The 27,020-nt window shown below is 42.6% G+C and overlaps 1 protein-coding gene across 2 annotated transcripts in view; it reads right to left on the reverse strand.

Annotated features, from left to right (window-relative positions):
* Positions 1–27,020, reverse strand: part of helz (helicase with zinc finger) — a 121,430-nt gene that overhangs the window by 28,962 nt on the left and 65,448 nt on the right. For both annotated transcript variants that reach the window (XM_061769332.1, XM_061769333.1), the window contains 7 exons: positions 24,338–24,516; positions 18,325–18,443; positions 15,122–15,267; positions 14,551–14,698; positions 10,891–11,074; positions 3,674–3,902; positions 1,408–1,675 (listed from right to left, as the gene is read on the reverse strand). In XM_061769332.1, coding sequence (XP_061625316.1) covers positions 1,408–1,675; positions 3,674–3,902; positions 10,891–11,074; positions 14,551–14,698; positions 15,122–15,267; positions 18,325–18,443; positions 24,338–24,516 — 1,273 coding nt within the window. The remainder of the gene's footprint in view (positions 1–1,407; positions 1,676–3,673; positions 3,903–10,890; positions 11,075–14,550; positions 14,699–15,121; positions 15,268–18,324; positions 18,444–24,337; positions 24,517–27,020) is intronic.

The raw sequence follows: 27,020 nt of genomic DNA on the forward strand, positions 1-27,020 counted from the left end.
CCCGGCCACTCTGTGGTTGGTCCGCTGAAGTTTGACATTTGCTGTCATCAACTACTGGCTGAGCAATGTGTGCCACTGAGTTCATAAACAGTTAACACTCTCGTGTTTGTGTTAATAGGGGACTAGCATACACAACAACTCGGAGAGGCACTGGTGTATTAAACGACTTCGCCGCGCTGGAGCGAGGTGTTTAGCTCTTGAGCAGGCTAGCTCGTTAGCTCGGGAGCTAGCTCAAGGCCGGGCTAGTGAACACAACAAACAGTTTACTTAGCCTTAGGTGTCTCTGTTGTGTGAATCTACGTGCTGCACAAGGAGCAAGGCTGTGGAGTATTGAACAGAGCTAACACTGGCAAGAGCGTATCGGTCCGCCAGTGTTCCATGAACCCACTAGCGGCTAATGACACACCCGTCCAACTCTGTTGCTTCACTGTGTTATCCACACACCGGCTGACCACAACAATGACCATTTATCGAGTCCGGAAAAACTATCATTGTCATGTGATAACTATCATTTTATTTATCGATCGATAAGTCGATATAGTAATTATTGTGAAAGGCCTAGGCACAATGCAGTCAGACAAGTACCGTTCTCCTGCCAAACCCAGACTAGTCCATCAGATTGCTAGATGGAGAAGTGTGATTCGTCACTCCAGAGAAGGCCTCTCCAGTGCTCTAGGGTCCAGTGGTGGCATGCTTTACAACATTGCATCCAACACTTTGCATTGCACTTGGATGCAGCTGCTCACCCAGGGAAACCCATTCCATGAAGCGCTCTGCACAGTGTTCTTGAGCTAATCTGAAAGCTACATGAAGTTTAGAGGTCTGTACAGATGGACTCGGCAGAAGGTTGGCAACTTCGCCTCAGCATCCGCTGAACCCGCTCTGTCAGTTTACGTGGCCTACCACTTCGTGGCCGAGTTTCTGTCGTTCCCAAACGTTTCCACATTCTTATAATACAGTTGACAGTCGACTGTGGAATATTTAGGAGTGAGGAAATTTCAGGACTTGTTGCACGGTTGGCATCCTACCACAGTGCCACGCTGAAATTCACTGAGCTCCTGAGAGCGACCCATTCTTTTCCAAATGTTTGTAAAACAGTCGGCATGCCTAGGTGCTTCATTTTATATACCTTTGGCCATGTAAGTAATTGTAAAACCTGAATCAGATTATTTGGATGGGTGAACAAATACCTTTGGCAATATCCTACCAAATATTACCCGAATACCACAAGCTACATCATTTTTAATGCCTTTTCAGAAAATGTATATATCTCAAGCCACGGCCGTGCAAATACTGATTGGTTTCGTGCTGGAGTGTCAAATACAGTGCATGCAAGTGAGCCTTTGTTGCATGTTGTTTTTAATGGCTTACATGAAAAGTGGCCTCCTCCCCCAATTAACACCTTACCTTAGGTGGTGACTGCTGCTGTATTTGCTTTGTGGATGTTGTCTGCACATGCTGAGGATGAGGATGGTGGTGGGGATGTAGTGCCTGTGAAGACGGGTGCCCTTGCAGGGGCCTGAGGGCACGTGGGATAAATTCTGGAGCCAGAGGGTTGAGAACATACGTCTTCTTTAGCTCCAGGGCCTCTAATTGGGACTTAATCTGCTCAAAGGTGATTCCATGGAGGCTTGAGTTTTCATGGCAGATGGACACAAAATGCTCCCAGAACTTTCTGAAAATCAACAAGAGAGAGGAGCATTTAAGGAAATCTTCTTCAATGGCTTATAATTAGAGTATCACAACTACTATACAGTGTTAGTCTAAAGCTAGCCTCCATGTTTCTGTTGTAAAAAGTTAAACTATCTTTGGGGCTCTGTTTAGTGCGTTTCCCTTGTCAAATGTTATGAAGAATACCATATCATATTTTGGCACCCTCTCATTGTGATTCTTTACTTTGGTGGTATGCAGATGTGGGTAGAGTAGCCAAATACTGTACTCAAGTAAAAAAGTACTGTTACTTGACAATAATGTGACTCAAGTAAAAAGTAGTCCTCTAAAAAATTACTTGAGTAAGAATTAAAAGTACACAGTGAAAAAACTACAAGTACTGAGTAAATGGTGAGTAACTTCTGTTTTGTTTTTTTTTTTTTTAAATCAGAGCGTGAACATCAATAAAATAAAAAGAAAATAATATTTGAATGCAAATTCTGATATTGCTGTGTGTGTGTGAGCGAGACTATCACGTACCCCAAGAGATGCATGTTTTACAGTTGTGATAAAATGTCTGTCTGTCTCAAAAGTGTTCTCTGTCAATTGACTGTTGTCGTACTGGAGCAGCTCCAACTACCAGAGACAAATTCCTTGTGTGTTCTTTTGGACATACTTGGCAAATAAAGATGATTCTGATTGTGATTTCTGAAATAGGGCTAATGTGGGCTGATATGGATTGCCAAAACATCTGTAATTTACCGCAAGGTGTTTTCTCAAGTTAGAAGCGGGCTGAAACATCCACGTTTGGCCAGACAGTGGACAGTGCCAGACAAATACTAAAATACATGAAAGCTGTTGTTTTTCTCTGTCTAAGTGTAAACACGAGTCACCCGCCATTGCCTTCAATGGTAACGACGCCCTTCGCAACATGGTCGCCAGGTAGGCACGTTGATGAGCTGGGCTCTAGTGTTTATACCTATGCCCGGGAAGTCCAATAGAAGATGTTAGGTGCAGTCATGTGACTTCCTTGTGTCGTTTGAATGGTGAAATAGACTGAATTAATTAATTTAATTCGAGCAAACAGCGGCCAATGCGGAAGTCATAGTCAAAGCATAGGTCGTGCAATAGTTGATCAATGAATGTCGCGAGCGGCATTTAGATTATTATAACGAAGTAAAAGTACCATTTCCTCTCAACATAAATACTCAGGTAAAAGTAAAAAGTATGTAGTATTCAGACTACTTTGACAAGTACAATTTATTCAAAATGCTACTTGAGTAAATGTAGCGCGTTACCACCCACCCCTGGTGGTATGGTACCTTAAGGGTGAAGCAATATACATAGCAATCTGCTGAGTGGTGAACTGATGATCATTAATTCTGTGCGACAACAGGACTAGACTAGGAACAAGAACATAATTTGTCTTTGAATAATGAACATGTCAACAGAATAAATGCAGATTTTCCTGACTGGTATTGTTTGTTGATATTTCTTTAATGGTGGGTTACATTGTGTCAAGATTTATGCATATCTTTTGTCCGACTTGATTTTGTCGGGACAGATTCTGTTTAAGTGATTTCTTGATTGAACAGGTCTGGACGTAAGCAGGTTTGGGTGTGATCAGTGAAAATTAACCAAAAATAGTGATTAGCCACAATTAATTCAGGATTTAACAAGGAGTAATTACTTTTTCACACAGGGACAGGTAACATTTGGTTGCTGATCTTAAAGAAAGTGAAGAAACTACGTAAAAATAAGAATTTGAGAAGGGAGCCAAGACTTTTTCACGGCACTGTATGCAGGTGACGCTGTTATCACTATCCTGCCTACGCACTCTGCAGTGTAAATGCAAGACTGGATCAGGATTTAAGCTTCCAAAACAAAAATGTGAGCTGGACCGAACTATACCCCAAGCTGGAAATCAGGTGAAAATCAGTTGGGATTTTCAAATTGACATTACAAGAATATCGATTCACGACACTTTCACAAACCCTCCACTGGTATGAAAGACAGCCTTTACCTGCAGCGTCCAACAGAGCACAGTGCAATTGGGTCTCCCACGACCGCAACCAACGACTGAGCTCTGGTGATGGCTGTGTTAAGCAGCTTGTAGTTGGACAAAAATCCATAGTCAAGGTCCTCAGTGGAGTCCTCCACAAGCTGCTCTTTCCTCTTGATGGCCGTTTGCTTGCGCTTGCAAGTATGTCGTGTCCGCACCGTGCTGAGGAACAGCACTCGGAACTGTTTACCTAGAAACGTGTTTTGTTTGAGTGTGTGAGAGCTTATTCAAACCTGACATTTCATTAAAAAAAAAAATAAAATCTCTTGAGATATAACCATGACTGATTAATTTGTTATTACCACAGAGAAAATTGAACCTTTTTTTGTTAAATGACCATTTAAATTTAATGGAATTGTTTAACTGTATCAACTAACCAATTTTAAAATAATCACAAAAACAATTAGAACCAACTAAAATCTGTAATAATAATTTTAAAAAACCTCGGCCTTGTCGTTATTCAATAAATTGCTCTGGAGGTAGGGTTGGGCATCGCGAACGATTGGAGCTGGGACCAACGTTCTGGTTCTCCCGGAATCATTCAAATATAAAACATTCGGTTCTCAGTTTCGATGCCTAGCCTGCCGGCCCAGAAGAAGAAGTGGCGAAAACCAACTTAGAAGAACGCGTATGAAGACGTGCTTGTGCCCAACGGCGGCGAACTAAAGTGTCTTTAACTTTGTTAAAATTAATGACAAGTCGCTTCAGTGCAACACTTGGAATAAGATTATATTGTTCAAAGGAGGCTTTCACGATGTGTAGCGTCTGATGCGCTCCTAGCCTCAGTCTACACCGCACGCCGCTTCAGTGAAGTCAACTCTCAGTCAATTGTGAGTGAAACAACAAATACGTCTATGCCAACATTGAAACAGCTAACAAGGTAAAGGGTTGGTTGCACTTTTGCACTGATGGTTTTTGGCGTTTATTTTAGTCTTCAAACCAACGTAAGAGCCGATGCACCGGACTATTGCAATATTAGTCTTTCGAACTGCTCTAAGTGCTAGAGGACTCTGCATCTTTTTGCACAATTGTCAAAAAATAAACAAATAAATAAAAGTACCGGCACTACCAGATAACTAGAAACCCTTTATTGCTCAGTGACTGTTTTTTGTCAATGTCTTTATGTCTCAAAAGTGTTCTCGGTCAATTGACTGTCTGTTGTCGTAATAGAGCGGCTCCAACTACCGGAGACAAATTCCCTGTGTGTTTTTTGGACATACTTGGCAAATAAAGATGATTCTGATTCCTGGAAAAAAAAAGCTTAACATTTAGCTAAAACTTCACCCTCGCAACATTACATCACAATGAATTGGGCCAAAATTCACATAATCGTCTCACAAAATCACAAACACTAACCTTGTGCCTCATCGGTGGGTAAGGAAAGGAAGGATCAACATTTTATAGCATTTGTTTCCATCCATTCGGAGAAAAAATTTAAAAAATTCACCAGTGCCGTGTGAAGTTACTTTGCATGCCAAAATGCTCAGTTCCGGTACGTACCCTTCAAAATAAAAGGCTACAAGCTTAAAACAGCAAGTCAAGTTAAAACTTGCACATATAAACCATTTGACGTGATAAAAAAGTCCCAAATAACGATTTTAACAATGCTATATTTAACTTTTAGCTGAAACATTAATGAATGGATATTCAGTCAATTGCGTTAGTTCCACACACATTGCCTTTTAGTTCATAGGTTTGACATTGATAATGGTCATAAAGAACCCGAGATCAAATGTTCATTTTAGTCTATGCTGCGGGCTGCTAAGAAAATAGATGTTCATAATTTGGACACTCTTTATTTAAACCATGCAAACGTTTTTGAACCCAGCCCCCTAAAAGAATTGGAATCGAGAATCCTTTAGAACCGGAATTGAAATAAGAAACCGGAATCGGGACCGGCATTGCTCAAATTCAAACGATGCCCAACCCTATCTGGAGCTCGCTAATAGATCACAAAAACAAACATCAGTGTATGTCCAAATTCAATTCCAGACATTAGCAAGAGTGCCGTTTGTTGTGTCTCTCTCTGTGCCTTTCATGTGCAATTAATGAGGGACTTAATGACCTGTAGAAAGCATTTGTATAGAAAGAAAGTGGAAGATGGATGAAGCTTAATCAGGGGAGCGATTGCGTGAAGCTCTTATACCCCTTATAATGAGAATTGATGTGAAGGTCAATATGCGCTCTCATAATTACAATGGGACAACCCAGAGTAGTGTTTCTCACATCCCCATAGAGAATAAATAATTAGATTCTCTCACAAATTGAAATCAGGGATAGAAAACTTCATGGAGAAATACTAACAATGCCTTTGGGATGTTGGTGGATTTGTTTGTGACTTCTGTGTACTTCAGTGACGATTACCGCTTGTGCCAATTATGCAAATCTTGTCAGTCCCTTGTCAGTAATTGGCCACTAAGACTAGTTGCCCCTCAACAGTGAGACATGGCTCTGCAAATAATGCATCATGATGGGTACATACAAGGGACTGCATATAAGATGTCCCTCAATTTTAAGTGGGATTGACAATTCTAGAAACAAAATCCCATTTGTCAAAACAAACAAGGGAAGCACTCTGTACACAACATGGTATTTTTTCCCCCCGATTTCATGTAAGATCCTTATTTAAAGCAAGGTCAAGACAAGAATTTTAATTATAAAATATTGATAAAAGAAAATTTTCTTGCTAAAGTAATTTGTCTTTGTTTAAAATAATAACAAATAATTGTGCATTGTGTGACGAATAAACGATTCCCTCGCAATATAAAAAAATTGCAAATTAAACATTGACTTAAAATGAATCACAATTTTCATTTTTGCAAATGGCAATTACATTCTGACAAAAAACTTATTTCCACAATGATACGAGACATGCATATAAAATGTTATAACCACAATTTATTAGAATAATCTAAAACAGAGGTATCCAACATGGTCTGCCAAGGTATATTGGTCATAGACCATGTTTAAATGAAATGAGAATAGTGTAGTATAATTTTTTTTTTTTCAGCATTCAGGCAAAATTATTTAAAGGACCCTTTTCACAGAGATGCAAAACCCCATGAAGACAGCAGTATTTACGGCGATGCTAGGCATGCTGGGAAATACTCTGATAGCAAACCGCCATGTTTTAACGATGACGTCACCACGCAGCGTCAACGTATTTCCCAGCATGCCTAGCGTCGCCGTGAATAGTTGTTAAAATTCTGTTTTATGTCAGTTAGTCCCCTAATCCCCTAAATAGTTAATGATGTGAATGATAGACTTTTTGTGTTTTCCCCCCTGTGCATCTTGTTGTTGCGTGTTAACTTTGTTTTATTAGTAGTAGTATATTATTATTTATTATTATTATTATTATATTAACCAGAATTGAATGTACCATCCCGACACATGACCAGTTTTCATTACATCGCAAGTCGGCTCATGTGACAATGCTCACGTGGGAGGGGTAAGTATTGTGGTAAGTGGATAATAAGTATTTGGTCAACTTCAAACAAGCAAGATTTCTGGTTTTCTGTAACTTCTTTAGAGGCTCCTCTGTCCTCCACTCGTTACCTGTATTAATGGCACCTGTTTGAACTCGTTATCAGTATAAAAGACACCCGTCCACAACCTCAGTCACACTCCAAACGCCACTATGGCCAAGACCAAAGAATGAATCTGCAATAGGTAAGCAGCTTGGTGTGAAGAAATCAACTATGAGAGCGATAATCTCCCTTGATCTTGGGCTCCACGCAAGATCTCACCCGTGTGGTCAAAATGAACGATCCCAACCAAAAGTAAGAAAGGCTACATCAGTAAAACACGATGCCGCCAGTGACTCAAATCCTGCAGTGCCAGACATGTCCTCCTGCTTAAGCCGGTACATGTCCAGGCCCGTCTGAAGTTTGGTAGAGAGCATTTGGATGATCCAGAAGAGGACTGGGAGAATGTCATATGCCCAGATGAAACCAAAGTAGAACTTTGGTAAAAACTGAACTTGTCGTGTTTGGAGGAGAAAGAATGCAGAGTTGCATATAAAGTATTGAGATGAACTTTTGTTATTGACCAAATACTTATTTTCCACCATAATTTGCTCATAAATGCTTTAAAAATCAGACTGTGATTTTCTGGATTTTTTTCCTCACTTTGTCTCTCATAGGTGAGGTATACCTATAATGGAAATTACAGGCATCTCATCTTTTTAAGTGGGAGAACTTGCACAATTGGTGGCTGACTAAGTATTTTTTTGACCCACTGTATATATCATAATGTTGTTATTTATCAGTATAGCTCATTTTAATATGAAGGATTTTTTGTAACTTTTTGTATACCTATTTAAAATGTGCACTACTGAAAACTGAAGGTTTTTTGAGAAAGAAAATTGTGCATTATGCACAAGAAATTACGCTACTCCCACAACTTGCAAACGGAAGTGGAACAAGAAAGGACGACTGATTGGCTTTCATCAAACAGATTCACGCTACGTTCGATTGAGCAAATACATAAACAGCTGATCACCGAGCTCGACGTGAAATTTATCCAATCTCGATCATATAATTACCCAGCCCTACCGGAGAGTGTTGTTACATTACCTGTCTGTATGCATTACTCGTGTTTATGTGGGAATATTCGTTGTTTGAAGATAAATCCCTCCCGTGATCTAATGCTAATTTTAGCTAGCTTGCCAATAAGGTTTTCATTGAGTGTTAGCATTAAGCTGGCGAGCTCTAAAACGATGTCTCTTGTATTTAAATATACAATGTATATAATTCTCTTTGTTGTGAGTATTGTTTTATAGTAAACTTCAACTGGGGTGTCATTAGACAGCTTAAAGCATGCTCAAGGAGGGCAGAAGCAGATATGCCACATGCTGAAAGATACGCAGGATTCGTTTACAACGCAGGAACTTGCAAACAACCCAAACCGGGGAAAATTAATCATGAGAAGCCTGGATATAATATCCAGTAGGGTTGCAACATTCATCGAATTTTAATCGTGACTGCGATTTTGGCTGTCACGATTAAATGTGCCTGATCGTCTGCGATTTTTTTATATTTAAAATACAGGCTCTGCTGCATAAATGCTTCATTTGCAGCAATGCCCGCAACCAAGTCAGCCAGCCACCAGGGGGCGAACGTATCGTTAAGGCGTCATTGCTTCATTCAATGTGCTCTGTTGCCAACTTCAAAATAAAAGCTTAAAATGGCATTGATGTCCAATGTAGTAATATATGAAGCTTTTAGTGGGCCTTCTCAGCATGTTGGCAGAGAGGTGGCGTGTCACGGTAAGACACAATTAACAATCGTAGGCGTCTGCCTTGACTTTTCCTTTTCGGCTGGCACGACTGACCAAACAAGCACAAAAACGGAGACGTACCCTTCCTTGACAAGTCACACTATACTGACGAGGATTTTCAAATGAAAAGTCGGTGCTTACAGCCTGACATTGCATGAACTGTATTTGCTTCCATTACGTAATTTTGTAATAGCATATTTACAGTCCCCTCCAAAAGTATTGAAACGGCAAGGTCAATTCCTTTGTTATTGTTGTATACTGAAGACATTTGGGTTTCAGATCAAAAGATGAATATCAGAAAAAAGTTCAGAATTCCTGCTTTCATTTCATATAATTTTTTGGGGTACATTTATCTTTTTATAATCTTTCATTTATTCTTATTTAGGCGGCACGGTGGCCGACTGGTTAGAGCGTCAGCCTCACAGTTCTGAGGTGCGGGGTTCAATCCCCATCCCCGACTGTGTGGAGTTTGCATGTTCTCCCCGTGCCTGCGTGGGTTTTCTCCGGGCACTCCGGTTTCCTCCCACATCCCAAAAACATGCATGAATTGGAGACTCTAAATTGCCTGTAGGCATGACTGTGAGTCTGAATGGTTGTTTGTTTCTATGTGCCCTGTGATTGGCTGGCAACCAGTTCAGGGTGTACCCCGCCTCCTGCCCGATGACAGCTGGGATAGGCTCCAGCACGCCCGCGACCCGAGTGAGGAGAAGCGGCTCAGAAAATGGATGGATGGATGGATGGATATTCTTATTTAACGATTCATCTTGCACTGAAAAATGATAGTTTGTTGAAAAGTAGTGCAAAAAAAATAAAGGTTTTTCCTTAACGAAGAATAATCGTGACTAATAAACGTGATTACAATACTGATCAAAATACTCGTTTTTATTATTTTGGCCATAATCGTGTAGCCCTCATATACATCCAATATATTAATTAAATTATTTTCTTTAGCTTTTTAAAGTCCCCTGGATGTTTTTTTTCTCCCCCAGACTACAATTGTGAGAATCGGCAAGAGAATCGAAAAATAATCAAATCGTTAAGCAGTATTGAAAATGGGATCGGAAAAATCTTATCAATTCCCATCCTTATCAATAAAGAGACTGGAATTGCATTGGCAATTCCGTTCATCCTTGACCACTTGTGTGGGCATTACAGTATGAACAATTGTTGTGGCGGCTGGCTTGACAGACAGAGGATGATGCCTGTGGTTTGACGTTGATGTCCTCTAATGAATGAGAGGCAGGCTGAGATTTAGAGATTTGCATGTTTAGAGAGACATTATAGGGACGATAATCTTGCATAGTTTACAGACAGCATCGGTCACCTTACCTGTCAGACTTAAACAAATCCATGTCCACTGATAAACTAGTGATGTGACCTTCCCTCTCGTGCTGTCACACTCGTCCTTTCATTTCAGTGCATGGCGTTTTTTTTTTTGGTAATGAAGTTCTGAGGTACGATTGCAAAACATTAAATCGCTACTGTACATGTTACTAAACAGGTTATTTCTACGTTAGAAAAGAGTTAATGTATTTGATGAAGTAACCTAATTTGCTTAGCTGGGCGGTGATAGGTTGAGAGGTTGAGCGTAGATCTCAAGTCTCTTCCTAGCTTCTACTGCCTCTATATAGATCGACAGCGACCCGGAAAAAAAAGAAAAGAGCCCTAAAGCCTCTGTTGTAGCCTCCCAGGGAATGACTTGTGGTTTAACTGCGTTTTATCAAACACATTTTCTATTGTTATTGATTACGTCTACTGCGATATTTATTGATTTGTCTCCCAGCCCTAAGTCAGTCTGCTTTTGAAAATGCTGTGTTTATGAAAACTAACATTCAAGTCAGACAATGTTACTGCATATAAATCTAACAGACAATAGTAACCTAGTAAAGACTTGATCTCACCCTGGACATTGAGCACTCTTTCCACGCTGACCTCATGCATTCTCTTTTTTCGGAGCTCAGCACGAATGCGAAAGACCTGGTCCGAATACGGTGAAACCACTCCAATGCTGCACTCATCCAGCTTTCCCCAAGCTACTGGCCACTTCTTGCGTAACTCCTCTACACGCTCCACAATCTCAAACACCTGCAAAAAAAAAAAAAAAAGTTAAAAAAGAAAAAGCCTCTGAAGTTAACAGGTGGTACAGGAAAGCTACAGTGCCGTGAAAAGGTATTGGCCCCCTCCTCAAATTCTTATATTTTTGTATAATTTCCCCACTTTAATGTTTAAGATCATCAATTCTAAGTTACCTGACCCTGTGTGAAAAAGTAATGGTCCTCTAAACCTAATAACTGGTTGGGCCATTCTCAGCAGCAACAACTGAAATCAAGCATTTTCTATGACTGGCCATGAGTGTTCACACCTCTGTGGAGATATTTTGGCCCATATTTTTATTTTTTTTGTAAATGTAAGACAAGTCTTTGTGTTCTTTTGGTCAGCAGTGGTATTCGCCTTGGAACTCTGCCCTGGATGCCATTTTTGCCCAGCTTCTTTGTTATTGTTGAGTTATGAACACTGACCTTCACTGAGGAAAGGGGGCCCTGCGGTTCTTTAGAAGTTGTCCTGAGTTCTTTTGTGGCCTCATGGATGAGTCATTGCTCTTCTCTTAGGGTAATCTTTGTAGGCCAGCCACTCCACATTTGTTTGATGTTAAACATTAAAGTGGGGAAACTATGCAAAAATATAAGCATTTGAGAAGGGGGCCAATACTTTTTCATAGCACTCGATAAGTGTTCAAACTATATAATTGTGGGTTTAACTAAATGTAATCATCCATCCATCCATTTTCTACTGCTTATCCGAGGTCGGGTTGCGGGGGCAGTAGCTTTAGCAGGGCCACCCAGACTTCCCTCTCCCCAGCCACTTCATCCAGCTCTTCCGGGGGGATCCCGAGGCGTTCCCAGGCCAGCCGAAGGACGTAGTCTCTCCAGTGTGTCCTGGGTCGTCCCCGGGGTCTCCTCCCGGTGGGATGTGCACGGAACACCTCACCAGGGAGGCGTCAGGGAGGCATCCGAATCAGATGCCCAATCCACCTCATCTGGCTCCTCTCGATGTGGAGGAGCAGCGGCTCTACTCTGAGATCCTCCCGGATGACCGCGCTTCTCACCCTCTCTCTAAGGGAGAGCCCGGACACCCTGTGGAGGAAACTAATTTCGGCCACTTGTATCCGGGATCTTGTTCTTTCGGTCACGACCCACAGCTCGTGACCATAGGTGAGGGTAGGAATGTAGATCGACCAGTAAATCGAGAGCTTCGCCTTTTGGCTTAGCTCCTTCTTTACCACAACGCATCCATACAAAGTCTGCATCACTGCAGACGCTGCACCGATCCGCCTGTCAATCTCCTGTTCCATTCTTCCCTCACTCGTGAACAAGACCCCAAGATACTTGAACTCTTCCACTTGGGGGAGGATCTCATTCCCGAACTTTAGAGGGCACGCCACCCTTTTCCGACTGAGGTCAATGGTTTCAGATTTGGAGGTGCTGATTCTCATCCCAGCCGCTTCACACTCAGCTGCGAACTGCTCCAGTGAGAGTTGGAGATCACGGCTTGATGAAGCCAACAGAACCACATCATCTGCAAAAAGCAGAGATACAATACTGAGGCCACCAAACCGGACCCCCTCTATGCCTCGGCTGCGCCTTGAAATTCTGTCCATAAAAGTTATGAACAGAATCGGTGACAAAGGGCAGCCTTGGCGGAGTCCAACCCTCACCGGAAACGAGTCCCATTTACTGCCGGATATGCGGACCAAACTCTGACTCCGGTCGTACAGCGACAGAACAGCCTATATCAGGGGGTTTGCTACCCCATACTCCCGAAGCACCCCCCACAGGACCCCCCGAGGGACACGGTCGAAAGCCTTCTCCAAGTCCACAAAACACGTAGACTGGTTGGGCGAACTCCCATGCACCCTTGAGGACCCTGCCGAGGTTGAAGAGCTGGTCCACTGTTCCACGGCCAGGACGAAAACCACATTGCTCCTCCTGAATCTTGAGATTCGACTTCCCGACTGACCCTCCTCTCCAGCACCCCTGAATAGACCTTGCCAGGGAGGCTGAGGAGTGTGATCTCCCTGTAGTTGGAACACACCCTCTGTTCCCCCTTCTTAAAAAGGGGGACTACCACCCCAGTCTGCCAATCCAGAGGCACTGTCCCCGATGTCCATGCGATGTTGCAGAGGCGTGTCAACGAGTACAGCCCCACAACATCCAGAGCCTTTAGGGACTCCAGGTGAATCTCATCCACCCCCGGGGCCTTGCCACCGAGGAGCTTTTTAACTACCTCGGTGAACTCAAACCCAGAGATAGGAGAGCCCCTCAGAGAACCCAGACTCTGCTTCCTCATGGGAAGGCGTGTCGGTGGAATTGAGGAGGTCTTCGATGTATTCTCCCCACCGACTCAAAACATCCCGAGTCGAAGTCAGCAGCGCCCCATCTCCATGAAACACAGTGTTGATGGTGCACTGCTTCCCCCCTCCTGAGACACCGGATGGTGGACAGAATTTCCTCGAAGCCGTCCAGAAGTCTTTCTCCATGGCCTCACCGAACTCCTCCCATACCCGAGTTTTTGCTTCAGCGACCACCAACGCTGCATTCCACTTGGCCAGCCGGTACCCATCAGCTGCCTCAGGAGTCCCACAGGCCAGAAAGGCCCGATAGGACTCCTTCTTCAGCTTGAAGGCATCCCTCACCGTTGGTGTCCACCAACGTGTCCGGGGATTGCCGCCATGCCAGGCACCAACCACCTTACGGCCACAGCTCCGGTCGGCCGCCTCAGCAATGGAGGCGCGGAACATGGTCCACTCGGACTCGATGTCTCCCACCTCCCCCGGAACATGAGCAAAGTTCTGTCGGAGGTGGGAGTTGAAACTCCTTCTGACGGGATTCTGCCAGACGTTCCCAGCAGACCCTCACAATACGCTTGGGCCTGCCACGTTGGACCGCGCCGCCCCTCTCTTCACCCAAGTGTCCAAGACATGCGGCCGCAAGTCCGATGACACGACCACATGGTGAGCATAGAAGTCTAATAACAGAACACCACTCGAGTTCTGATCGGGGAGGCAGTTCCACACAATCACGCCCTTCCAGGTTTCACTGTCATTGCCCACGTGAGCAAATGTAATCAATCTCCTTTCACTCACCAAAGGGAGGTAGGGATATTAATAATTTGCCAACATATGACAATAGGATTATAAAGGCCAAAGCAAATAATTTATTCCACTTTATTTAAGCCCAGGAAGGAAAACCCTAAATGTTTTTTCCTGTTGTTAACAGTTACTCACTGTCCTTTATTAGGGTTAATTAATATGGCAGTGGCTCATGGAACATCCTTAGTGCAATTGGCTGAAAGGGGTCAGTGGTGAGTCTATGTTTATTATTTTAGGGGGAGTTCATGACTAACACCGTTAGTCCTCAATGCCAACTACAACCAGTAATAAATCAAGAAATGAATCATGAAATGCATGGCTGACGATATTTTTCAATGCCCAGTGTACATCTGGTATGTCACATTGAAGATTATCTTGATCAGGGGGGAAAAAAAAAACTCTTCTTCAATACCTCAGCATTGTTGTAGTAGGCAGTGCTGTTCTTCTCCTGGACATCTTCTCCTCGTGCAGTGAAGAACGTTAGAGGATAGAAGTCCTTGTGAGAGGGCTGCTTTCCACTTGCCATCAGCTTGCCATCATAAAACAACTCCGACGTGTAGCTGTATTGAGAAGACAATAGGAAGGAATATGATAAAAACAGAATGAACATTTAAACTGAATTAATTAAAAGCCAGTTGAAATAAATTTTGTATTAGTTTCCCTGGTCATCAGCCATCCACTCAGGTTCATAATCTGACATTTGTATACATGGTGACACAAAAAGTAACAATATATGCTTATATTAAAACCAACAAAAGACCTTGCTTTAGAACTTATGTCAACTTACAACTCTGCATTCTTTATTTGATGTTTCACAAAACTGTAGCTTTTTGACAGCATCTGAAATAAGACAACTCTGAGCATTGCCCCAATCATGAGACAAAGCACTCTGAGCACCCAAGTCAGACCATTTCTCTCTCCCTCTCAGCATTTCATCTCTCCGCCACTATCATAAGGCCAGTGTGCTGAGGGCTCACACCTACTTGATGATAGCTTCATGGGAGCGGTAGTTCTCGCACAGAAGGATGCGGCATGGGAATTCTGAAGGGTAGTGCTCGTACAGTCTGTCCAACAAGGACACGTGCAGGTTTCGCTCGCGGGCGAACTCGCTGTACACAAATGGACTGAGCTGTAAATAAAAAAGGAAAGAGGAATAGAAGGGATATGTAATTTTAATTATCTACAATATATTTCTTTGTAGAGAACATTTTTATCTTTTTACTATCAAGCTTGACAAGTCTCATTGGCATATGCTATACCATGATGGCACCTAAGGTCTGAACACCATGAAGATGGCAACCTTGGAAAAAAGAATACCAAAGTAGCAAAAGACTATTATATCAATGTAGTTTTTTTTCTTTTTAATATAAATTGAAAGATAGCAAACCCTATGCACTCATGATTAAGATATGGACAGACAATTCAACGGTTTGATAACGCTGAACACAACGGCTACAAAGTTAAAATCGGAACACAACTACAGTTCTGCTCATAAGTTCAAACCCTTGCAGAATTTCTGAAATATTGGCAATTTCTTGGGAAAATACGAATAATGACTACACAGGGACTAACAAATTTTCTTTGCTATGTTTTGTCTAACTATTGCAATATTCTAAAATGCGTTATAGTTTAATTTAATTCTTAAAAAAAACTTAAATCACTCATTTTACAGTACCCCCAAAGTCATTGTCATGTTTTTTTTCGAAATACATTAAAATATTTGAAGTACTGAAAATGTTTTCAAAGAATGAGAATTGGGTACTGAATTGTTGAGATAAACAGTGGGTACGGAAAGTATTCAGAGCCCCTGAAATCTTTCACTGTTATATTGCAGCAAATTTGACGTTGCCACAATTCTGTCTCTGATATTTCAGTTTTTCTTTTTTAATTTGCAAAAATTTCAACAGTTCTGTTTTCTTCTGTCAATATGGGGTGCTGTGTGTACATTGAGGGGGAAGGAAAAAAAAAAAAGAACTTAAATGATTTTATCAAATGGCTGCAATATAACAAAGAGTGAAAAATTTAAGGGGGTCTGAATACTTTCCGTACCCACTGTAGCTTAAAACTTTTTGGGTGGGGCTAAAAACTAGCCCCATGACAAAAGCGAGCTGGGGAGTATACCTTCTGGCATGAAGCCATCCCCCCACTATATTAACACCAAGCTCCCTTAGTCCATGCAGTGGTCATTCGGCAGAATTGCCACTTCCTTATTCCTAATGCTACGTTCACACCGGACGCGAAAATTCATTTTGCCTCACATTCCTTACACGAGTTTGATCACGGGAATATTTTATACGCACCGAACACTCATTTGGTTCAGTTGCACCACATTAATTCTCCTCCCACCTCGGTCCTCTTCAGCAGGTCATCAGCGCATTCGTATCCGAAGACGGTGCGTTGTGAGCGGCCACGACCAACACGACGCATCACCCCAGGTTGTTCCCCCTTAAATTACTCCACTTTCCAGTTGGGCTGGCGAAAAGTGCGATCAACCGTCACCAAAATGTATGTGGACATCTCTACTTATGCCCACTTCAACCTCTGAAAATATCACTTTTGCCCCAATATTTGCGAGTTTATGGTCGTTATTAGCATTTGTTCTCCATATAGGGGCGCCCGCTATTGAAAAGCTTGACATCGCTTAATGAAAAAAACAAAAAACTGCGTCACCAAAATGTATGGAAATTCCTATTCATGCTCACTTCAACCTGTGAAAATATCAGAAAGATCCCCCCAATATATTGGATTTTATGTACCCTGGCTGGTTACTTTGATTTATTGTTTTCCCTTCCTTAAATTAGTCTCTCTCCTTTTGAGCCCGACTGCACATGACTCTCGTGGCCGCCGACAAAGTGCTTTGAGCTGCCACGGTAGTCAGCGACACGTCCTGTCCCACAGGCTGCCTCTTTGCTCAGCATGAAAAACTAGAGCCATTACTACTAGTAAAGAGTGCAACTGACCATCAAACTATGCCCAAAACTTAAAAAAATACATCTTCCCTGAAGTGTAACGTGTTTTGTTGTGCTACTTGTACTAGTCTTTCTGCCGTCTGTCTGGCCCCACGCGTACTGTGTTGCAAGGTCCTGGTGAACCGGACGGGATCCCCTGCCCCGCGGCCCCTTCCCAGCCCGACATCGGTTAGAGTACCCGCCAGAGCTCCGGCGGAAAAGCCTTAGGGTCACCAGCCACACAGCTGCAAGCCGCACATCGCTAGGAGAGGCGGGGGGGGGAAAGGGACCTCTGTGCAACCCACTGCTGCGACCAGATATGGTGAATCCTCCGGCGGCCATAGCAGCGCGTTGTACCGCTCAGAGGCTGATTCTCTTCAGCCCGTGAGAGCCAGTGCAATGTGCGTCACTGGAAATTCTCCTCTCCCCGCTAAGGAGCCATAAGACAAGGCATGTATTGGATTGACAGCTGAAAGTTCTGGGGTGGCGGGGTTTTCAGAGCATTCAGCGACACGCCCACAGCGTCTACAAGCTGAAAAATGTCTCTATTCTTGACCATTTTGAAGCCTGATTTCACATACTTTTGTGATTTAAAAAAATAAATTGTCATTCATTGTCCTTCTTGTTAACAAAACTCTACTGCATGATGTGTCAAATTTACATGTTTTGGGTGACTGGAGATACAATTTCTGCCAGAGTATGTAAAAGATGAAAGCACAACTGTACATACATTTAAACAATTACAACAGAATAGTAATTTGAAAGACAAAAGAAAGCAATGTAATATGAGTGAATGAGGCATAGTTGTTGCACAGGTGGATGCAGTTTGGAATCCACTTTTCTTTGCTCTAAAGAGAGTGTGCAAGTAATTAAAACAAATTTGAAGTGTGGAATTTTGCAATGTTTTCATCCACAAACTACTGGTAATCCTCTGCACTGTCAAGAAAGCAGGAAATGAGGAAATCCATAAGTGGACTTCGAAAGCTTCACCGATGCTCAAGTTCATACTAGCTGTGGCTGAGAGACAGATAAATCGAGGAAGTTCTGTTTTGATTTTTAAAAAAAGCTACGATTCATACCTGCAGCGAGCTGTGCAGCTCTTCCTCAAAGATATTTTGATTAATTAAGGAAGCAAGACGGTGTGAGGAAATCTCAGCATGTCAGCAAAATTCAGATGTCATACAAATGTACATAACCGAAATCGATATCCTGCAGTACGATTTTATTTTGGCACTTACTTGCATATGGTCTCCAGCCAACACAATGCGGGTGGTATTGCTAGCTAAGGCAAAAGGCATGATCGTCTCACACTCCATGGCCTGGGCAGCTTCATCCAACAAGATATGAGTGAACAGGCCTGAATGGGATGGACAAACAGTTACATTTTCTAAATGGTGACCGACAATGGCACAATTTTATTCTGACAAAGCCTGTGCTGCTCTTATGTAATACAGTTTTGGTTCTTTCAAGGTGAGGTATATACACTGAACAAAAATATAAATGCATCACTTGTTTTTGCTCCCATTTTTCATGAGCTGGACTCAAAGATCTAAAACTTTTTTTTACATACACAAAAGGCCATTTCCCTCAAATATTGTTCACAAATGTGTCTAAATCTGTTAGTGAGCATTTCTCCTTTGTCGAGATAATCCATCCCACCTCACAGGTGTGGCATATCAAGATGCTGATAAGACAGCATGATTATTGCCCAGGAGTGCCTTAGTCTGGCCACAATAAAAGGCCACTCTAAAATGTGCAGTTTTGCTATATTGTGGGGGGGGGGTCACAAAACCAGTCAGTATCTGTCTGGGGTGACCACAATTTGCCTCACGCAGTGCAACACATCTCCTTCGCATAGACTTCATCAGGTTGTTAATTGTGGCCTGTGGAATGTTGGTCCACTCCTCTTCAATGGCTGTGCGAAGTTGTTGGATATTGGCAGGAACTGGAACACGCTGTCGTATACGCCGATCCAGAGCATCCTAAACATGCTCAAAGGGTGACATGTCCGGGGAATATGGTGGCCATGCAAGAACGGATGTTTTCAGCTTCCAGGAATTGTGTACAGATCCTTGCAACATGAGGCTGTGCATTATCATGCTGCAACATGAGGTGATGGTCGTGGATGAATGGCACAACAATGGGCCTCAGGATCTCGTCACGGTATCTCTGTGCATTCAAAATGGCATCAATAAAATGCACGTGTTCGTTGCCCATAACATACGCCTGCCCATACCATAACCCCACGGCCACCATGGGCCACTCGATCCACAATGTTGACATGAGCAAACCGCTCACCCACACTGTCTGCCATCTCCCCTGAACAGTCAAACCGGGATTTATCCGTAACGAGAACACCTCTCCAACCTGCCAGACACCATCAAATGTGAGCAATCGCCCACTCAAGTCGGTTACGACGACGAACTGCATTCAGGTCGAGACCTCGATGAGGATGACGAGCATGCAGATGAGCTTCCCTGAGATGGTTTCTGACAGTTTGTGCAGAAATTCTTTGGTAATGCAAACCGATTGTTGCAACAGCTGTCCGGGTGGCTGGTCTCAAACGATCTTGGAGGTGAACACGCTGGATGTGGAGGTCCTGGGCTGGTGTGATTACACGTGGTCTGCGTTTGTGTTTGTCTGAAACGCCTTTGGAGACTGCTTATGGTAGAGAAATGAACAGTCAATTCACGGGCAACAGCTCTGGTGGAGATTCCTGCAGTCAGCATGCCAATTGCTCACTCCCTCAGAATTGTGCTGTGATAAAACTGCACATTTCACAGTTGCCTTTTATTGTGGCCAGCCTATGACGCACCTGTGCAATAATCATGCTGTCTAATCAGCATCTTAATATGCCACACCTGTGAGGTGTGATGGATTATCTCGACAAAGGAGGAATGGTCACGAACAGATTTAGACAGATTTGTGAACAATATTTGAGGGAAATGGCCTTTTGTGTATGTAGAAAATGTTTTAGATCGTGGAGTCCAGCTCACGAAAAATGGGAGCAAAAAACAAAAGTGTTGCATTTATATTTTTGTTCATTGTATCTATAAAATAATGCATCATTTACAACAGATATTGAAGCTTTAAAACACCTCTAAACCAGTAGTGCAACCCAACGCAGATTTTTGCGGATATTTTGACTGGGGTATAACTAATTTCACTGTGCTTTAAAAAGCTCAAACAGTGCTTGGTAGGATGAGAGGATGAAAAGGCATGGGAAATTAGTAGTGAAGACGTGAGGAGAGATGCTGAATAACAAAGGGCATAATGCCTCTCTGGTCCCAACAATTTTTCCAGTCATAAAATATGAAATGGCAAAACAAATGGAGAGACTCGTCAAAAAGAAAACAAACAAACATGGAAGAACAGGGAGGTGGCCTAGTTTGACTTGAATTGTATACATGTACAAATTAGAATAAAAGCCTCAAGAAATTACTGGAAAGGGATTAGTGTTTCTGAAGGCATATGTATGTACAAGGTGACATATCACACTGTTTGCATATACTCTTTGGTTATACCAAATGTAAGTTCAGTGCTCACAAAAAAAGTATTGGCCCTTTCCTGATTTCTTCCTTTTTTGCAAGCTTGTCACAAATGTTTCCCAACATCAAAACAAATTTAGCCCCTTCCCATGGGCTCACCACGTGTGGGAGGGGCCATAGTGAGCTGTGGCGGTGGTCTAAGGCAGGGACCTTGGCGATCTGATCCCCAGCTACAGAAACTGGCTCTAGGGACGTGGAATGTCAACTCTCTGACAGGGAAGGAGCCTGAGCTGATGTGTGAGGTCGAGAAGTTCTGACTAGATATAGTCACGCTCGCCTCCACACACGACTTAGGCTCTGGTACCAGTCCTCCAGAGGAGTTGGACTCTCTTCCACTCTGGTGTGGGTATACATAACAGCTGTGGGTATACTTAATGCCCCCCGGCTCAGCGCCTGTATATTGGGGTTCACCCTGGTGGACGAGAGGGTAGCCTCCCTCTGCCTTTGGGTGGGTGGAGATGGGTCCTGACTGTTGTTTGTGCCTATGCACCAAAGTGCAGTTCAGAGTACCCACCCTTTTTGGAGTCCTTGGAGGGGGTGCTGGAGAGCGCTCCCGCTGGGGACTCTATCATGCTGCTGGGGGACTTCAATGCTCACGTGGGGAATGACAGTGAGACCTGGAAGAGTGTGATTGGGAGGAACGCGTGGTCTCTCCAGAGATGCTCAATTGGGTTTAAGTCAGGGCTCTGGCTGGGTCATTCAAGAACAGTCACGGAGTTCTTCTGAAGCCACTCCATTATTTTAGCTGTGTGCTTGCGGTCATTCTCTTGTTAGAAGGTGAACCTTCGGCCCAGTCTGAGGTCCTGAGCATGCTGGAGGAAGTTTTCGTCCAGGATATCCCTGTACATCTTTCCTTCGATTGCAACCAGTCGTCCTGTCCCTGCAGTTGAAAAACACCCCCACAGCATGATGCTGCCACCACCATGCTTCACTGTGGAGACTGTATTGGACAGGTGATGAGCAGTGGCTAGTTTTCTCCGCACATACCACTTTGAATTAAGGCCAAAAAGTTCTCTTGTGGTCTCATCAGACCAGAGAATCTTATTTTTCACCATCTTGGAGTCCTTCAGCTGTCTTGCACTGAGTAGAGGCTTCCGTCGGGCCATAAAACCCCGACTGGTGGATGGCTGCAGTGATGGTTGACTTTCTAGAACTTTCTACCATCTCCCGACTGCATCTCTGGAACTAAGCCACAGTGTTCTTCTTTACCTCTCTCACCAAGGCTCTTCTCCGCCTATTGCCCACTTTGGCTGGACGGGCAGCTCTAGGAAGGGTTCTGGTCATCCCAAACATCTTCCATTTAAGGATTATGGAGGCCACTGTGCTCTTCGGAACCTTAAGTGCAGCAGAAATGTTTTTGTAACCTTGGCCAAATCTGTTACTTGCCACAATTCTGTCTCCGAGCTCTTCAGGCAGTTCCTCTGACCTCATGATTCCCATTTGCTCTGACATGCACTGTGATCTGTAATGTCTTATATAGACAGGTGTGTGGCTTTCCTAATCAAGTCCAATCGGTATAATCAAACACAGCTGGACTCCAATGAAGGTGTAGAAGCATCTCAAGGATGATCAGAAGAAATGGACACCACCGAGTTAAATATATGAGTGTCACAACAAAGGGTCTGAATACTTATGGCTGTTTGAGATTTCAGTTTTTCTTTTCTAATAAATCTGCAAACATTTCAACAGTTCCATTTTTTTCTGTTCTATACTTCCATGAAATATATTTGCTTCTCAAACAATATTATTCATGTCCTAAATGCCCCGTCAGTTCACAACTTATTTAACGGCTGCACTATATTGGAGTATGGAATAAAAATCACAAAATTGTTTATTGGTTGGTCCCCCAAAGTAAGCTTTAAGCAAGCTTTTCGTCACTTTCTTAAACTCTGTATGCATTTCTGACAGGCTGATTTGAGCAAGTGATTTAATTGAAATACATGAGATTAAATGTGTGTAAAATAGGTACAGTGGGGCAAAAAAGTATTTAGTCAGCCACCAATTGTGCAAGTTCTCCCACTTAAAAAGATGGGAGATGCCTGTAATTTGAATCATAGGTATACCTCACCTATGAGAGACAAAATGGGGGGAAAAAAAAAAAAAAAATCATGTCTGATTTTTAAAGAATTTATTAGCAAATTATGGAGGAAAGTGGTAAGTGATAAGTGAAAATGGTCAATAACAAAAGTTCATCTTAATACCTTGTTATATACCCTTTGTTGGCAATGACATAGGTCAAACGTTTTATATAAGTCTTCACCAAGTTTTCACACACTTGTTGCTGGTATTTTTGCCCATTCCTCCATGCAGATCTCCTCTAGAGCAGTGATGTTTTGGGGCTGTCACTGGGCAACACAGACTTTCAACTACGTCCAAAGATTTTCCATGGGGTTGAGATCTGGAGACTGGCTAGGCCACTCCAGGACCTTGAAATGCTTCTTACGAAGCCACTCCATCGTTGCCCGGGCGGTGTGTTTGGGATCATCATCATTATGCTGAAAGACCCAGCCACGTTTCATCTTCAATGCCCTTGCTGATGGAAGGACGTTTTCACACAAAAATCTCACGATACATGGCCCCATTTATTCTTTCCTTTACATGGATCAGTCGTCCTGGTCCCTTTGCAGAAGAACAGCCCCAAAGCATGATGTTTCCACCCCCATCCTTCACAGTAGGTATTGTGTTCTTTGGATGCAACTCCGCATTCTTTCTACGCCAAAAACGACAAGTTGAGTTTTTACCCAAAAGTTCTATTTTGGTTTTATCGACCATATGACATTCTCCAAATCCTCTTCTGGATCATCCAAATGCTCAAACTTCAGACAGGCCTGGACATGTACTTAAGCAGGGGGACATGTCTGGCACTGCAGGATTTAAGTCCCTGGCAGTGTAGTCTGTTACTGATGTTGATGCCTTTGTTACTTTGGTCCCAGCTCTCTGACTGACCTGGGAATGGTCCCAGGTCATTCACTAGGTCCCCCCATGTGGTTCTGGGATTTTTGCTCACCGTTCTGGTGATCATTTTGACTCCACGGGGTGAGATCTTGCGTGGAGCCCCAGATTGAGGGAGATTATTAATGGTCTTGTATGTCTTCCATGTTCTAATAATTCTCCCACAGTTGCTTTCTTCACACCAAGCTGCTTACACCTATTGCAGATTCAGTCTTCCCAGCCTGGTGCAGGTCTACAATTTTTTTTCTGGGGTCCTTTGACAGCTCTTTGGTCTTGGCCATAGTGGAGTTTGGAGTGTGTCTGTTTGAGGTTGTGGACAGGTGTCTTTTATACTGATGAGCTCAAACAGGTACAGATGAATGGAGGACAGAGGAGCCTCTTAAAGAAATAAATTACAGGTCTATGAGAGCCAGAATTTTTGCCTTTTTTAGGTGACCAAATGCTTATTTTCCACCATAATTTGCTAATTCTTAAAATAAAAATAAAAAAAATGAATTAAAAAATAATGATTAAAAAAAATTAAAAAAAAAAAAAAAATCAGACTGCAATTTTCTGGATTTCTTTTCTCTCATTTTCTCTCCAATAGGTGAGGTATACCCATGATGAAATTTACAGGCCTCTCAACTTTTTAAGTGGGAGAACTTGCACAATTGGTGACTGACTGAATACTTTTTTGCCCCACCGTATGCATTCGCGACAGGCCTAACTGAGCAATTGATTTTATTGAAACATGAGATTAAATGTGTCTCACCAGGATCCAAGTCAAGCGGGCAGAGGTACTGGGAAGTGCTGAGGGTGACCACAACCACACGATGCCTGAGGATATCATCCCTTGTGGGCATTTTGAAAGTAACCTGTGTGTTGGCGATAAGACAGTACTGCTGGACCACTGGGTGGACCGTCTTCACCCAGCGATTCCTAAAGTATACCCTAGAAAAAGAGAAAAAACTAATGAATGAATCAAACCAACATTTGGCCAGTTGGGGATCACTGATTATATGGATATTATGTGGACAAAATTGTTTGAACCCCTTTGTTAATGAAAGAAGAACTGTGGACACAAAAATAAAGACTCTGACAAACGTAATAAATACAAATTTAATGAAAATTAACAGATGAAAATCAGACATTGCTTTTTAATTGTGGATAAACAATTATTTTAAAAAGAAAAAACTCATGAAACTGGCTTGGACAAAAATGATGGTAACCTTACCTTAATATTTTGTTGCCACAACCTTTTGAGGCAATCACTGCAATAAAATTATTTTTGTAACTTTCAGAGACCTTTCCACCTCTCAGCAGGTATTTTTAGTCCCCTCTTAATGAGGGTGCTTTCTCCAGAGGTTATGTTACAGCTTCTTTCACAGATGTTCAAAAGGATTTAGATAAAAACTCATCGAAGGCCATCTCAGAATTGTCGGTTTTTCTCTAATACATTCTTGGGTGTTTTGAGCTGTGTGTTTTGGGTCATTATCCTGTTGCAAGACACATGACCTGCGACTGAGACCAAGCTTTCTGACACTGGGCAACACATTTCTCTCTACCATACCTTGATAGTCTTGAGATTTTATTTCACCCTGCACAGATTCCAGACACCTGTGCAAGATCGAGCAAAACAGCCCCAGAACATAGTATTGTCCAGAATCAGAATCATTTGCCAAGTATGTCAAAAACACACAAGGAATTTGTTTCCGGTAGTTGGAGCTGCTCTAGTACAACAACAGACAGCCATTTGACAGAAAATACTTTACAGACATAAAAACACAGCACGGAGAGTCACTGAGCAATCAAAGGTCTCCGGTAGTGCCGATACAATTTTGTTTTTTTTTGTTGAGTAATGTGCAAATGATGCAGAGTCCTCTAGCAATTTAAAGTGACTAGTAGTGTGATCATCTGGAACAGTGTCAATTGTGCAAATGGTGCAGATACTTCACAAGCACGAGAGGCCAGTAACAACAGATATGGAAATGGTGCAACGTGTGAAATTTCTTTGTTGGTACACACACATCTTGACAGAAACTGATATAGGATGTGACAGTCCATATATTCATCTAGGTTGCCAGTTGAAGTTTCAAAGACACTCCAATCTATGCAGTCTAAACTGTCTTGAAGTTCTAACTTTTCTATATAGGTCCACTTCTTCATTGTTTTCACCATAGTATTCACACATTTAAGTTTTTGCCTGTATGTTGGTATTAAAGTGAATTAAGAAGTGATCAGACGAGCCCAGAGCTGCGCGAGGGATAGCACGGTATGAGTCATTTAGCATAGTATAGCGGTGGTCTAGAATGTTGTCTTCCCTAGTAGGACAGTCAATGTTGTTGCTTGTATTTAGGGAGTTTTTGGTTGAGTTTAGCTTTGTTAAAGTCCCCAAGAATAATGAGGGGAAAATCTGGGTGCTTTTTTTCAAGTTCATTTACTTGATCACCGAGCATTATCACTGCGGCATTCGTGTTAGCTTGAGGAGGATTGAATGAAGCAAACTCGCACAGCGAGTAGAATGACCTACATGTCAAAAACCGACTCCAAGTCCGGGCTGCAGTGTGTATTGAGCTCTGTGACGTCGGTACACGATTTTTCGTTCATATCTCGCCGCCTTTTGTTTTCCCCAATAACTCCCTGACGTGGTCTGACAAGTGTAGTTGGAAGCATTACGGCGCCATCGGGGATGTGTTCACAAAGCCATGTCTCCGTAAAGCATATGGCGACGGAACGTCTTTACTGGTCTTTGTGCGGAGATGAAGCTCATCCATTTTGTTGGGAAGGGAACGTCGATTTGGGAGGTGAATTGACGGGAGCAGCATTCGGAATCCTCTTTTACAGAATTTAACCTGCAGTCCGGCTTGCTTCCCTCTGTGGCAGCGCCTTCACCTCCATGCGCCATAGACTGCGGCCGCCACTCAGAGACAATTGAACCAAACTGCCGCTATTTAATGACACCTGGGGAAACGTGCAGGTGCTTTGAGTTTAGTAGATGATTAGTGTGTGACCCTCAGTTTAAAACAAATATATAGCCTGCAAAATTTGGGCTGATTTCTTCACAGTATTATAATTTTTTTAATTCCTGATTTCATGGGTTTTACAAGCTGGAAGCCTAAATTATGTAAAAATAAACAAATAAATACTTGAAATTGTTTAAATGGTGGGCCCTGAATCTATAATCTATGAAAGTTTACCTTTTTGAATGGAATTATGGAAATAAATAAACTTTTCCATGATATTCTAATTTTTGGAAAGGGTCTGTCGCTGTTCTGTTACAATTTGCATTATTATCCATTTTTTCAATGTGTCATCAATTTTCCTCCTGCAATTTTTATCCACTCCTCTGGCACTTCAATTTCTCAATAATATTTCCAACTGTAGTCACAGGAACATGAAGCTGCTTAGAGATGGTCTGATAGTCCTTACCTTTAACTTGCTTGTCTTTAATTTTC

Source organism: Phyllopteryx taeniolatus, chromosome 4, assembly GCF_024500385.1.
Source record: "Phyllopteryx taeniolatus isolate TA_2022b chromosome 4, UOR_Ptae_1.2, whole genome shotgun sequence".
Taxonomy (NCBI): Eukaryota; Metazoa; Chordata; class Actinopteri; order Syngnathiformes; family Syngnathidae; genus Phyllopteryx; species Phyllopteryx taeniolatus.